This window comes from Zychaea mexicana (assembly GCF_025766255.1).
Source record: "Zychaea mexicana strain RSA 1403 chromosome Unknown BDB00scaffold_37, whole genome shotgun sequence".
NCBI lineage: Eukaryota > Fungi > Mucoromycota > Mucoromycetes > Mucorales > Lichtheimiaceae > Zychaea > Zychaea mexicana.
The window spans coordinates 101,128-114,586 of NW_026516700.1; the positions used below are offsets into that span (position 1 = coordinate 101,128).

The 13,459-nt window shown below is 42.0% G+C and overlaps 5 protein-coding genes across 5 annotated transcripts; 3 read left to right on the forward strand and 2 right to left on the reverse strand.

Moving 5' to 3' along the window:
- Positions 1-653: 653 nt before the first annotated feature.
- Positions 654-924, reverse strand: BDB00DRAFT_375991 (uncharacterized protein). The gene has a single exon (XM_053117129.1). The coding sequence runs from the start codon at positions 853-855 to the stop codon at positions 697-699; it is 159 nt and encodes a 52-aa protein (XP_052979595.1). The 5' UTR covers positions 856-924; the 3' UTR covers positions 654-696.
- Positions 925-5,358: 4,434 nt separating this feature from the next.
- On the forward strand, positions 5,359-6,371 carry BDB00DRAFT_823555 (signal transduction histidine kinase). The gene is made up of 3 exons (XM_053123550.1): positions 5,359-5,451; positions 5,540-5,745; positions 5,814-6,371. Exons 1-3 carry the CDS (start codon positions 5,392-5,394, stop codon positions 6,070-6,072), a joined length of 525 nt encoding a protein of 174 aa, XP_052979596.1. The 5' UTR covers positions 5,359-5,391; the 3' UTR covers positions 6,073-6,371.
- On the reverse strand, positions 6,285-7,386 carry BDB00DRAFT_823561 (uncharacterized protein). Its single transcript, XM_053123551.1, has 4 exons — positions 7,232-7,386; positions 7,127-7,149; positions 6,937-7,043; positions 6,285-6,846 (listed from the first exon to the last, which is right to left on the reverse strand). The coding sequence occupies exons 1-4, from the start codon at positions 7,341-7,343 to the stop codon at positions 6,735-6,737; spliced, it is 354 nt and encodes a 117-aa protein (XP_052979597.1). The 5' UTR covers positions 7,344-7,386; the 3' UTR covers positions 6,285-6,734.
- A 911-nt stretch (positions 7,387-8,297) lies between these two features.
- On the forward strand, positions 8,298-9,993 carry BDB00DRAFT_823563 (RNA polymerase II-associated). Its single transcript, XM_053123552.1, has 5 exons — positions 8,298-8,351; positions 8,438-8,676; positions 8,757-9,421; positions 9,503-9,655; positions 9,716-9,993. Exons 1-5 carry the CDS (start codon positions 8,347-8,349, stop codon positions 9,809-9,811), a joined length of 1,158 nt encoding a protein of 385 aa, XP_052979598.1. The 5' UTR covers positions 8,298-8,346; the 3' UTR covers positions 9,812-9,993.
- Positions 9,994-10,034: 41 nt separating this feature from the next.
- On the forward strand, positions 10,035-13,142 carry BDB00DRAFT_823572 (acyl-CoA dehydrogenase/oxidase). The gene is made up of 7 exons (XM_053123553.1): positions 10,035-10,367; positions 10,486-10,549; positions 10,623-10,745; positions 10,857-11,115; positions 11,199-11,323; positions 11,404-11,895; positions 11,993-13,142. Exons 1-7 carry the CDS (start codon positions 10,099-10,101, stop codon positions 12,749-12,751), a joined length of 2,091 nt encoding a protein of 696 aa, XP_052979599.1. The 5' UTR covers positions 10,035-10,098; the 3' UTR covers positions 12,752-13,142.
- The last annotated feature ends 317 nt before the right edge of the window (positions 13,143-13,459 follow it).

The window sequence follows — 13,459 nt, forward strand, 5'->3', positions numbered from 1 at the left end:
CACACCATTTGATACTCTGATATTAAAAAGTATAATGTGGGACGCTCTTCCCAATGATAGTGTAATATACCTGATAAACACAATAACAGCGAATCGAGGTGCTGCATCTTTGTTTATAGCCACCATTGTTGTTGTTGTTGTTGTCACTTGAACATCCATTTGCCACTAAAATGTTTCAAGCTTTATAGCTAGTATGCACTCTATCGAATAACAGTACCAAGACCCATTGTGGGTGACCATGACAACAGCCTTATGTTTGACACCATCTTCTATATGTGCAAGATTAACAACGAGACCTCATCTGCTCTCCTTTTTTTTTTCTTATTGTTTTGCCAAGGAGAATGTACACACAAGCGGATGAGAAATTTGCCTTATCAATCGACCCACCTCCCCCCCCCCCTTTATGGTGATCACCAATGTATTTCAAACAACATTGACCATCTTTCCCTTAACCCCCACCCTTCCCAATATTCGTTTGGTCATAGAAGCTGCTTATCCTTGCCCTCGGCACATGCAGTCGAAATTGTACATATTTACATAATCAGTAACTTTGCTTGCAATGACTCGAAATAAGCAATACCCACTTTTTTTTTTAAGGCGGTAATTTCTTCTCCCCTCCCCCCCCCCGCGTGACCTACTTTCAAGACAGACAACTGCTTTTGAACACTGTGCAGACAAACCATATATACATAGTGTCTACTGCTGGTGACTGGCACCATGAAGGTCTATACGGCTTACTCCTAGCGATAGCTCACTATGTATGTTCAATTGAAGAAAACGGATAATATAGCGGGTTTCCAGTGTCACCCGCGGGGGGGGGGGGTAGAACATGGCAGTGTAATGGAACGTGCGCATTCTGATCGGAGGATGTGTGTTGTCTCTTCCATATCGTTGGACACGCAATCAAAATGAGGGAAAAACAGATGCCTTGGTCATTTGATAGTGCCAAGTCCTCCCTGCTATGATAAACCATAGCCCTGAGTAACAAGATAACCGTCCCATTTAAGCGTCAATCGTCACTGGAAAACATTCTGTCTCCTTTAATAAACTGAATAAAATTTGGGCAAGTTCATAGGGTTTGTTAATAGTGTCTCAGCAAGCGCAAAGTCCAGCAAGTTATCAAGTCAAATGACACTATATACGCCCGAATTAGGATATATAGCAGGTCACTCATTCTAACATCGCCAATCAAAAACACAGCACAAATAGATAGCAATGCCTTCTTTTAAGAGTGTAGAAAATCTCTACATAGTGCAAGACTAAACGTTGTGCTTTTGAAATAAAAATTGGACATATACCGCAAAATAATCAAGTGTAGCCTTCCAAATCATGTGATTTTACTCAACTTTTGGTGAATGTTCAATGTCACGAGATATAGGCTACGCCTAATAATTGTTGCTTTGAGTGGTGACCCATAATATGTAGCATGATAATGATGCCAATACCATTTACTTCTTTTTGGCATCAAGTATATGAGCATAAAGGGTGAGACCTAAGTTGGTGCTTCAACACACAAACAACAGTGCCCGAGAAGAATACCGCTACTTTTGCGTATCTATAATGCTTAAAATCTATATACTGTACCTAGCTAAAGATACAGATTTTATGGTGCCATTAACATCTGCTGACGACCCTTCCTCCCCCCCAGCCTCTATAATGTACCTATCATATGAAGGAATATTTGGTGGTGTGCTGATTTATTAAATGTCTCGGAAGAATTACAGAACACAAGTTTCGTGTCCGTATATGTGTGTTACATACAGGTACAGTAGTAAGGAATGCTTAACTTTAACTTTTTCTTTGTAAAGATGTAATGTCATGACGCGTGCATGGTTCATGGATGAAGTAAGATAGTAGTTTGAATTCCCACAGATCACAAAAACGTGCGTTTTAAGTGCACACGTACATGTATACGATCAGCACACATCAGCTGGCGATAGATGAAATCATTTGGTATACCCTGCATTTGTCACATTAAAACATGACATACTGTATAAATCTTGTTTGTAAAACTATATGTAGAGGATAGTGGTGGTGTCGTGATAATAAGCGATGATGTTTTTGTGTGTTAACAGAATACCATGATTTCAGTCGCTTACTTCTTTATCTTGTGTCATTATAACATATCACTCATTCTTCCATACTATGAGAGTCTGTCAAACTATTTATTTGGTATAGGCGTTGAACTATTATGTGCGTGAACGCTATTACATACTGTGTGTGATGAGGCGCGGTGTGAAATGTTAAAAACTTTTTCTTTGAAAAGAACAGAATAAGCGGCATAGAAACCGATCAGATAGATTCTATTTTTTCAAATGGAAGCAAGCAATCATCCCGACTAAGCAAACGCGCTTTATAGGTTTTTTGTTTTTTCCAATGAATAGCTACGTTATAATCACTTTAAGATCTGACAAAGTACCATCTGAAGGAAGTTTTAAAGAAGCAATAAGCCAATAGACGCGTCAAGTTACAAACAAAAACAATTGCGTCAGCCTTTTCAAAATAACAACAACAATAGAGATCGCACTCAATTTTTAATCAATGCTTATACATTGAGCGACAGAGATTGATGTTTTTGTTTTGTTTGTACACATACACTGACAACATGTACACCAAGACAAGCACGTATACCAAAAACCAACATGAAAATATAGCAATCTTAAAGATTTTATAGGCCGCAGCAGCAGCGGGCAGTGTCAGTTTTTTACTTGTAAAAAAACGCGCTTCCGGGTTGAATCTACATATCTGGTTCAGGATTTTAGCAATGTGGAGGGTCAAGATACATAGCCTATAAGGATGGATCAACTGCTCTAGGAAATAGGTACCACTGGTTATATATCATTGTACAGTATCGGTTATAACCTGGACACATACCGTCCGTTCGAAGCTCATGAGGTTTACGTATCATAAGAAGCGAATGGTTAACCTTTAGATCCAGCTGTAAAGTAAGGCAATTGCCTGAATCATGCCCCAGATGGCAAGAAAAAGTAGACCGTGCTCCTTTATAAAATCATCTACTACTTCTTTTTTTCAAAGTATCTAGCATACGTTGAGGTGATTGTAATGGGGTGTAGCTATTCATCATTACAGTACTATGGCTGTATTGAATGTAACCTTGGTTCTTTTACTGAGGCAGGTCAGTATACAGTATGGTTCCGATTCGTAGTGCCATCTTGGAGAACAAAAATCTCTGTGGAAAAAAAAAATGGCTATCAACAGCCAAAAGCAAAAATGTCGTTTAGTGCTTGATGTTGATAACCTTGCTACTAAAGGCTATATAAAAACAAAGATAGAGGGTAAAAAGGTAGAAAATGGCGAGTTTTTCCTGAAAAAGGACAAAACATTTAAACAAGACAATTTAAATTGTTGTCTGTTTGCTTGATCCTATCGACAGCACAAAAGTAGAGTTTAATTATGAAGGTGGTATATTATAATAATTGGAAAGAGCTGCAAAATGGTGGGGCAATTCTAAGTTACCTACATGTCGAGTCGTCTAACAGTTATCAACCCATGGAGCATGTTTATATAGCCCGGCGGTAGATGAGAAGCATAACCCAGGGCCGGCTATCATGGTAAGTACTTATAACTGTACATTTTGGTGGTCCACAGCGTATAGGTGGTGAAATCATTTGTCTGCTCTTCGTGTGTAAAGTTGAACATGTTGTAGCTCATGTTTACGGCTTCTTTTTCTTTCGAATTCATTCTTTCTTTCCACCTTATCATTTAGGAAAGTTCTATAGCCAAAAGATTCACATATAAATGAGTCGTCGTTGTTCATGTCCACTTTTTTTTATACCAGATAGTATCAAGCATTTATTATAATCATATCCCATTCTTTAAATACATATACATCCAAGTCATGATGGATCAACGTTTTAGAATTTTTATTTATTCAAAAGTATCAGTGTCGCTCTTCCTCTGAAGATATGCCAGCACACACATCAGCTATTGACTCCAATCGTAGCATTGTTGTTATACAATGTAAAGTCAGCTGGTTCAACGCCTCTGATTCGTTTTTCAGGAACTCGGCAATTGCAAAGGCAAGGGAAGCCACGCATTCTTTGTTGATTTGTGATAAGAGAGATAAGATGATAGGCCCGGGAAGAGAGAGACATGATGATGATGATGATGATTTACTTCAAATTGCTCCCAAAAATGAATGATGACCTTCCCGCTTCTTTCCCGACGGATGGGATGAATGGAGCTGATAGGTGGTAAGCAACAGTGGGGTCACAAGAAAGCTTTTTACATCACATACTATCAGAAAGAAAACTAAAAAGAAATGGTCCCTGAACGGCCCGTCGGACAATCTCTCTTGCACTTTTGTACTCTCCCCTGCTGTCGTATTAACAAATGACGTTTCCTTCTTTATTTCTTTATACTATATATGCATATGTGCGTGTGTCCATACATGATGGATTGTGTATCATGCTACTAAACTGCTATAGTCTTAACTCGAATTCAGTTTGCTAACAACCAAACAACTCTGGCTGTTGTTTATATCTGCTTCTTTTTATCTTCTTGAACTCGGAAATGACATTTGAAGAGGAGGTGGCGGCGGCGCAAGAGGCAGAAGAGAGTACAGTATGTAGTCGGTATTGCGCGTGGTGGATGTCATCATGCATCCCAGGTGCCTCAAGTGATTTTCGAATTTCTCCCCAGTCTGAAACAAACCTTGGGTTACACACATATTTTTACAGAAAGGATAAACTCGCCCTGCCTTCTTGCTAGCCCTTGACTTTAAATTTTCTGCTTTTAAAAAAAGATAATGAGAGTGAGATCATTATACAGAAACCGATAAACGTAGTCGTAGTAGTAATGATGATGTCAAGAACAACGATGGCTAGAACCTCTGCAAAATGCGAAGAGAAGTAATACTCTAGACTATGTCTAGACCGCGATGCGGGTGGGTCATTGGGTAGCACTGCGGAACGGAAACGGAAGGGGGATCAGTCAGCAGTGCTTGAATCACCACAAGGACAAGTCAAAGACACACAATATTACCAATTATACGTTCAATCACGTCAACACCACATACACACACACTTTACTAGACTGAGCAAAGGACAGCACATGGTGTCCATGAAAAACGATCAAGCGTGTCTCTGCTGCTAACCCCAGCCAACAACGCGAGTCGTTGTCTGTTTGTTTCGTCAATGCGGATCTGTCTACCAATCACACCCGTAAGTTGTCTTCCGACCTTTTTTTTAGCGTCAGGAAAGCAGCAGCACCACATCAAGTGTGAGTGCACAGAACAATTATAATAGCACAAAACTCAAAAACTAGCTTATGTGTTTCCTTTTCTTCTTCTCTCTTTCTTTCTCATAACCCTTTTTTCCCTACCTTCTTTGCTCCTGCATAATAATAATAATAATAATAATAATAATAACCATGTCTACCAACCAAGTTGCTCCAGCTCCCACCAAGGACGAACTCAAAGAGAAGCCCGAGGTTAGTTTTTGTTTCCTTTTTTTAAATGTCGTCCATTTCAAATGAGCATTTCACATTCTCACTGGTCGCGTAATGTAACTTTATAAAGATGACCTCGACGACCACGGACGACGAAAACGAGAGAGAAGACACGGTTAAGGAAAAGACAATCAATATGGAGGACCTTATCGACACAAGCACGTTCGATCAGCTTTTGGATATGGATGATGAGGAGGATCATGAGTTCTCGTACAGTATCGTGGTCAACTATTTCGAGCAGGCAGAGGCCACGTTTAAAGATATGGACGCAGCACTGTAAGTTTCGTTTGCTTGCAAGAGAAGAAGAAGAAAGGCAAGATAGCTGAATCATGCGTTTCTGTTAGGGATAAGAAGGATCTGCCAGAGCTGTCTCGGCTCGGCCATTTCCTCAAAGGCAGCTCAGCGGCAATCGGGCTAAAGAAGGTCAAGGCAACATGTGAAAAGATCCAGCACATTGGCAACTGTCAGGACGAGATTGGCGTCAAGGATCTCAACGAAAGCGAGGCATTAAGAAAGATCACCCAGATACTGCCGCGGGTGAAGGCAGAGTACTCGGAGGCAGAGGAGTACCTCAAAAACTTTTACGAGCAAGAAACTCGATAAGCTTTTTTCCTTTTCTATTCCTTATCCCTACACCCTGTATAAACCTCGCTTCGCTCTAATTCACACCTCTTGCTGACACCTTCTCCATAGCAACTCATCACAAACGAACCAAACCCTTTCTTTGTATGTAAATTCTTCACTCCAATCAAATAATGATGCTACGGCCCAACCACACCTCCACAGATCAACCAGCCCTCTTATTTCACAACTGTAATATCTTTGTTTTGGCTTATTTCCTTGTTGGAAAAAAAAGAAAAAAAAAAAAGAAAAAACATGTGTGCGTCTTGTCAAGTCATGCCCATATACCGGCCCTTTGTGTCACCCCAAGCTGCTGTTGCTATGATATCATACAGCAGCATTATTATCATCGATTTCCTTAACCCCGCACCTGTTTCGTCTTTTTTGGGTGGGTGCGGGGCAGGGGCCCTCCAGGGTGGTGTGTGCATAATGGGACGTGAGAGAAGGACCCTAATTAAAGGTGGTCTAGTCTTTCTTCAACAAAAGTCACAAGACTTGCCACTTGTATTCAACACACACGTTCTGGATCTTTTCTATGCCAACTGAGGACGTTTCTTTCCCTTTCCCGTATTTTTTACTATTATTGTTATTGTTATTATTACACTTTTTATTTCCACCACCACCACGACTACGAGGAGTGTGCTCTAGACTGGGCTTGGTTCTCCTTCCATCGAAGCTGGTGCATTGTAAAAGTCGCTGCGCTTGTACGCCATGTACATGTTGAGATAATACGTAAACAAGGAAACAAATGCCAGTCTAAACATTTTCAGAGACGTAAGCCTTTTGAAACTTGCACACACACATGCATGTACCGCAACCAGAAAATAAATAGTAGCTATCACTTACACGCCTCCACTCCATCCTACACTATCTTCCTTGCGGCTTCTTCGGGTGTTGAGTAACGATGACAAGCCGAAATACGCAGCAATCCATGGGATGGCTTTCATCGTGTTCTATTACAAATGAAAAAAAAAACCACGTTTAATTTCCTCTCCACTCAAGCTACATATTGGCTTGTCATCTATGATATACTTACGCGGATCATGATATTACCCATAGCTGGTATAGTGTACAAAGAAAAGCTCACGCGTTAGATAAAATTCAAAAAAATACAGACAACAAAATTTAACAACTGCATTACCAACTGCCATGGCAATGTTTCCTGCGTAATCTACATCGCCAGACTCCTTGGGTGGCATGTGATAAGGAACGATTTTGTCAATTCGACGAGGATCGGCTTTAGATGAGGACATGATTGTGTGTGTCTGGAGGTTTTTTTTTTTGCTGGAACAAAGAGAAAAAGACGTTCGCACAGAAGATTGGTCAGGATTCCTTTCCCCCGCCCTCACATCTCCGACTGTGGGGAGGGAGGTGATAATTTAAAAGTTTGGGTGTTATAGCAGTAACCCCAACAAGGGGTTTCCTCTTTGGCTTTGTTCTTCCTTGAACATTGCTAATCATTTATCTAGCGAACCATCAGCAGTAGTTGCAGAAATGTCTTGTGCATTGTTTGAATCACGATAGCCACATCTGCTAGGTTTTGGAAGGGAGAGCCAGTACTGCTATACGTCTTATTATTCAAAAAAAAAAGTCGAGTTACGACATCACACTCTTGTGCTGCTGCATACTGACGTTTATGCTAGTGAGATACCAGCAGTAATGCTTGACATGATTTCTAGCGGTGCTTGTTAGTGAGTACGTTACATTTTACGTGTATTTTGCTGTAAAAAGGCATTATACAGCACAACCGTTTAAATTAAAAGACGTCTCGGTATATGTCACCCTTGCTCTGCCTGAAGTCCATGTGTTTACAGCATACCGTGAAGGCATTCAACCAGTACTAAACAGTACACAGAGGCTTGAAAAAGAGACAGGGCTTCCAACTTGTCGTGTACATTTTTGAAAAAGGTTGTTGCGCCTTCTTAATACTATGTGAGATTCGATCTGGGATCAACTGCGGATAATATACCTACAGGCCAGCAATAGCAGAAGCTTTAAAGCGAGGTAATAAAGCGGCAATATCAAGTACATTCTTCTATTGCATTCATTAGCATCAACTATAGCAGAAAGTTAAAACCTTTTTATTCACTAAATCACATATTTTGAAGCTTGCCAGTGGAAGTCCTATACGACACTTGTTTGGAAAAGTGCTCCTGTAGCAATTAGTTCAAATGCCGCTGTTTTTTTAAGAACTCTTGCGCCCAGCCCGAACCTCTTCTCGTAATATATCGTTTTTGAAAAAGACACTTGTATAAAATGAGGCACGTACACCAAACACAATTTGACAGTGCTTTGCGCATCATTGGCTCCATCTTATCTAAACTTTTATAAATTACGCTTTATTCAGTTCGAAATACAGAAGCGATTATCTCTGCCGTGTTCGATATCGAAACACGCTACCACCATTACCATTCGCGCCAAAATTATTAACAATGCCATCGCTTCAAGAGCGCCATGCAGAATATCAATCTCTTGATTTTGAAGACAAGATTCCATTTCCTCTACAGATCGATCAGTCATACAGTATACCCTTTGATCGATCACTTGTAGAATATCTGGATGCCATGGAAACCAATCCTGAAGAAAGTATGTTGGCCATCTTGAGTTGTTTTTCATTGATACTCAAAAGCTCCATGGTTTAACAACAAAAAATTTCTACTTGAAAGTTACGCGCGCAGGTGAAGAGATTGCAGAAGAAGATCGAATTTTATTGACACCACCTACTGATGAACAACAATCGAACCGAATCAAAATGGAACGACGACCCAACGTATCATGGCTCCGACGCGTGGATACGCTTGGACTCCCTAAACCGACACAGCCGCGTAAAAAAGATGCAGTGGCAGCAGCAGCGGCAGCAGCAGCAGCTTCACACAACACTAAAAGACCGCTTCACTATACTTGGGAAGAGTGTCAAACCAAATTGTTGGCTGGATTCCAACCACCGGATGTGGAAGCGTTGCGCCATCCTCGTACAAAATGCAAAGCCAAACGCGTCGTGCCGGTCTTGCCCAACTACAAGTGTGACAATGCTATTTATACGATTGTCAACTTTGGTGCTGATCCGGCGGATGAAAAGCGGTTGGCAAAGCGCCGGTTGCAGAGCAAGGATGACGCGGATAGCGAAAGAGAAGGCATTAAGCGCTTACGATCCTCGGCCAAGGATGCAACAGATCGTGGTATTTTGCGGCCTATTACTAACCCGCACGATCCAGATGACAGTTATTTGATTTGGTTTTTGCCTGACAAGGAAGGCACGGCAAGACTGGTTCAAGAAAAGGCAAATGTACAGGAAATGGTCAGCGATGCAGAAAGCACAGTTGGAGAAGAGGTAAATATACCATGGATTTTGAATCTGTTTAGAGTGTGCTAATCAACCAATTACTCTATATATATGTCTTTGTTTTGACAGCCGATCACATTCGAGTCAGTTCGCGAATATCTATACAACCACGACAACGAACAGCAATATATGCTTTTGCGATTTGTTGATGATGGTGAATCAAGTAGAGGCGAATTCAACGTTGTCAAGAGTCGTATGACAGCATCAAAGAAGCGCGCTGTGGTAGGTTGTTTAGAAAGGAAAAGAAAAGTATGGGTACTGATCAAGATTTTACAAACATAGAGCAAACAATATCAGTACCGGTATCTTGAGGAGTACGAGAAGCCAAACATCCTCAATGTCACGTACGAACAGCAAGAAGAGGAACAAGATCAGTAATCATAATCGTAGTAAAAAAAAAAACAACATGCCACCTTTTGTAACCCCACACACACTCACCTACCCACAAACCCCACCACGCCTTTTTATGTTGTCTCCAGAATAATAAACGATTTCCCACACAATCATACAAAATGCTGGGTAAAATTCTTTCCCGACAATTCATCTCTCGTAAGCCGAATGACAGCTTCCCGAGCTAAAAAAAATGCGTGTAGATTAAATAGCCTTTTCACTTTTTTTGCGCTTCTTTTCTTCTCTACTCTCACAACAACTCATACCAGACCATCATGGCCGTACGCTTCCCTCGCCACCTCAAACCCATCGAGCCCCAAGGCCCTGTTTTGCTCGAACAAGAACGCAAGGCTGCCTCGTTCGATCCCAAGGCATTAATGACCACCTTGTATGGTGAAGACTATTTAAAGAAGCGAGACGCGATCTTGAAGATTCTTGAAAACGATCCCGTCCTTGGTGACAAGAGCCATCGTTACTATACGGGTCGTGAAGTTCGTTTCAAAAAGGCATTGGCAGCTGCTAAGCGATTCGTCGAGTTGATCAAGTAAGGGATTATTATTAATAGCTTATGCTTTTGCATAAAAAAAAAAGCTCCACACACTCTCTCACACAAGAATTGGACGTTATTTACAATGACACTCCATTTCTACTATTTTTATTAGGGAACATAACTGGACAAAGGAAGATTTCGGCATTGCTGATTTCTTGTTTGATGAATCGGGTCCTGTAAGTCTCGTGGGAAGAAAAGAGGGGGGAAATAAAACTATAATGCTGACTGACCTTATTCGTCAAACTTAAGCTCCGTCTTCACCGAAGCATGTTCATGCCTACACTCGAGAACCAAGCTACTGAGGAACAGCAAAAAATATATTTGGAAGCTGCTAGACGATATGAAATCATTGGTTGTTATGCACAAACTGAGGTAAAGTGGCTGTACGACCCCCATGGGATCGGGTATTATATACAACAAACGAGGGTGGGAGGTGGATAATCCAGGAAGAGTGTTACTAATATGCACCTCTCACTGGTTTAGCTTGGACACGGCTCCAATGTTCGCGGCTTGGAGACAACAGCTACCTATGATCCTACTACACAGGAGTTTGTCATCCACTCGCCTACCTTGACTTCGTCCAAGTGGTGGATTGGTGGTTTGGGTGTTGCTGCTAACCACGCTATGGTCATGGCTCGATTGATTAGCAACGGCAAGGACTATGGACCACATCCTTTCATCGTTCAGATTCGCGACCTCAAGACGCACGAGCCACTTCCTGGCGTCACTGTGGGCGATATTGGTGAGCAGATCTTTTCTCTATTGTGTGTTATATAAAAAAAGAAAAATGGTTTGTTAGATCGCCATGACTTATAAAGAAAATAGGTCCCAAGTTTGGCTTCAACACAGTGGATAATGGTTTCATCCTGTTCGACAACATCCGTGTGCCCCACATTGCCATGATGGCTCGTTACTCAAAGATTGACAAGGCCACGGGTGATTATATCAAAGTATGTGTGTACATTTCAAGGGAACGGATGATAGAAGGAAAAGGAGGGGTAAACAACATGGGACTTATTTTTGTTGATAGCCACCCAACAGCAAACTGGCCTATGGCACGATGGTGTTCGTCCGCGCCAACATTGTTTTGGAATCACGCTACGTTCTTGCCCGAGCTGCCACTGTTGCTATCCGCTACTCTGCCGTCCGATCCCAGTTTGTGGATGATGCCAGCCCCAAGAAGATCCAGAATGCAGACGGCTCTTCCAAGATTGTGGAGACACCCGTATTGGATTATGTGATGCAACAATATCGCTTGTTCCCCGTCATTGCCCAAGCTTACGCCTGTCACTTTACGGCACTTGAAATGCATCGCATGTACCACGAGAACCAAGCCAAGATGGCCCAGGGCGACTTTTCGTACTTGGCTGATCTTCACGCCTCCTCTTCTGGATTGAAGAGTTTGACCACCACCCTGGGTTCTGCTGGTGTGGAAGACTGCCGTCGTGCTTGCGGTGGTCATGGTTACTCGCTTTTCTCTGGTCTGGGTCAATTCTATCAGGACAATTTGCCCAAGGTTACTGTGAGTATGAAATTAATTGATTGATTAAACGGGAGGGCCCAGTACACGAAAGCATCGTCTCTCTCTGGACTACGTATTGACTCATCGTAACTTCTAGTGGGAAGGTGACAACTACATCCTGACTCAGCAAACCACGCGTTACTTGCTAAAGACATTCCGAACCGTGGCTGCCGGCCGTGTTGCTGAAAAGGATGCCAACTTTTCTGCCAGCTACATGATGGAATACTTGTCCAACCCCAAGGCGCTCTGCCCAATCACCCAAGCATCCGACTTGTCCAACCCCGAAATACTGCTGGCTGCATTCAAGCACCGTGCTGCCTTTTTGGTCGCTAAGGCTGTGCACAACATTGACGTGGAGCAAAAGACATGGAACGACATGTTGGTGGACGTTTACCGTATCTCTCGTGCACACTGCCAATTGATGATGGTGTCCAACTTTGTCAAAGCTGTCTTTGGTCCCAGTGCTCAACAATCCAATGAGACCCGTGTCTTGCAAAAGGTGGCCGTCTTGTTCGGTGTGTCCACACTGGAGCAGGAAATGGCCGACTTTTTGACATCTGGCTACATTTCGCCCGAACAGTCTTTGCTGGTCAAGGAACGTTCGATCCAATTGCTCAAGGAGATCCGCCCTGAAGTGGTTTCCCTGGTGGATGCCTTTGGCTTCCCAGACTACTTGTTGCAATCCTCTTTGGGTGCTCAAGACGGTAATGCCTATGTCAGAATGACGCGTGCTGCCGAACTGGAGCCACTCAACCAATCAAAGGTTGCTGATGGTTATGAAGAATATATCAAGCCATTCGTACACGGTGGACAGCAAAAGTGGAAGATTGGCAAGGACGGTATTGCCCGTTTGTAAATTATTAATCAACTAGTTGTAGTAGTTAACTATGCTATCATTTATACACCATCCCATCTTTATGTATTTCTTTTCTTCAAGTATTCTCGCTTTTCTTTAGATTTTTTTACCATCCTCGCTCGCGTACCTTATTTATTCTTTCTTCCGTTCTTTGCATTAGCATTTCCTCCTTCTTTTGCCTTTTTTTTCCTACCAAAATTACATCAGTACGGTAAAACAGCCAAATAAAACAGTATGTATTCCTGAGTATAGCATTAGCTGTTGCATGATCTTTTTCAGCAACCAGAAAACTTCCTACTGCTTATTTTAATCAGGGAAAAGTTTTTAGCCGGACATTTGGGGGATGACCGAGCCGCTATACACATGTCCACAGGGCTGTCTGGTAAGTGGGGATCGCGTATAACCAGCGGCGACATACTTTCACACATTCGACACAGCCCGCTGTCCGATAAACGAGAAGATGTACTGAATGATTCGGGAGGCAAAATCGAGATCAAATCAGTCATATTACGTGTATGTGAAAGGGGACGCGCGAAAAGAAATTTGGCACGAGGCTTTTAATCGAACAAAGCCTGTATAACATAATCCGGACTCGTGAAATAATATGTCCGACAAAGGAAAAGCAAGTCGAAACAGGTAGCTCACCTGAATTTTATTTGGAAAAGGGGGACCCTGAAGATTGATCTATTGTAACCACCAGTAACTTCA

Bases quoted from the DNA above. Each gene is read 5' to 3' on its own strand.
- BDB00DRAFT_823561 (XM_053123551.1), bottom strand. From the start codon at position 7,343: ATGTCCTCATCTAAAGCCGATCCTCGTCGAATTGACAAAATCGTTCCT. The intron at 7,150-7,231 runs GTAATGCAGTTG...ACACTATACCAG, and splicing joins AAACATTGCCATGGCAGTTG to CTATGGGTAATATCATGATC. The intron at 6,847-6,936 runs GTAAGTGATAGC...GAAAATGTTTAG, and splicing joins GTAGGATGGAGTGGAGGCGT to ACTGGCATTTGTTTCCTTGT.
- BDB00DRAFT_823572 (XM_053123553.1), top strand. From the start codon at position 10,099: ATGGCCGTACGCTTCCCTCGCCACCTCAAACCCATCGAGCCCCAAGGC. The intron at 10,746-10,856 runs GTAAAGTGGCTG...TCACTGGTTTAG, and splicing joins GTTGTTATGCACAAACTGAG to CTTGGACACGGCTCCAATGT. The intron at 11,116-11,198 runs GTGAGCAGATCT...TAAAGAAAATAG, and splicing joins CGTCACTGTGGGCGATATTG to GTCCCAAGTTTGGCTTCAAC.
- BDB00DRAFT_823555 (XM_053123550.1), top strand. From the start codon at position 5,392: ATGTCTACCAACCAAGTTGCTCCAGCTCCCACCAAGGACGAACTCAAA. The intron at 5,452-5,539 runs GTTAGTTTTTGT...AACTTTATAAAG, and splicing joins AACTCAAAGAGAAGCCCGAG to ATGACCTCGACGACCACGGA. The intron at 5,746-5,813 runs GTAAGTTTCGTT...CGTTTCTGTTAG, and splicing joins AAAGATATGGACGCAGCACT to GGATAAGAAGGATCTGCCAG.
- BDB00DRAFT_823563 (XM_053123552.1), top strand. The intron at 8,677-8,756 runs GTATGTTGGCCA...TCTACTTGAAAG, and splicing joins GGAAACCAATCCTGAAGAAA to TTACGCGCGCAGGTGAAGAG. The intron at 9,422-9,502 runs GTAAATATACCA...TTGTTTTGACAG, and splicing joins AAAGCACAGTTGGAGAAGAG to CCGATCACATTCGAGTCAGT.
- BDB00DRAFT_375991 (XM_053117129.1), bottom strand. From the start codon at position 855: ATGCGCACGTTCCATTACACTGCCATGTTCTACCCCCCCCCCCCGCGG.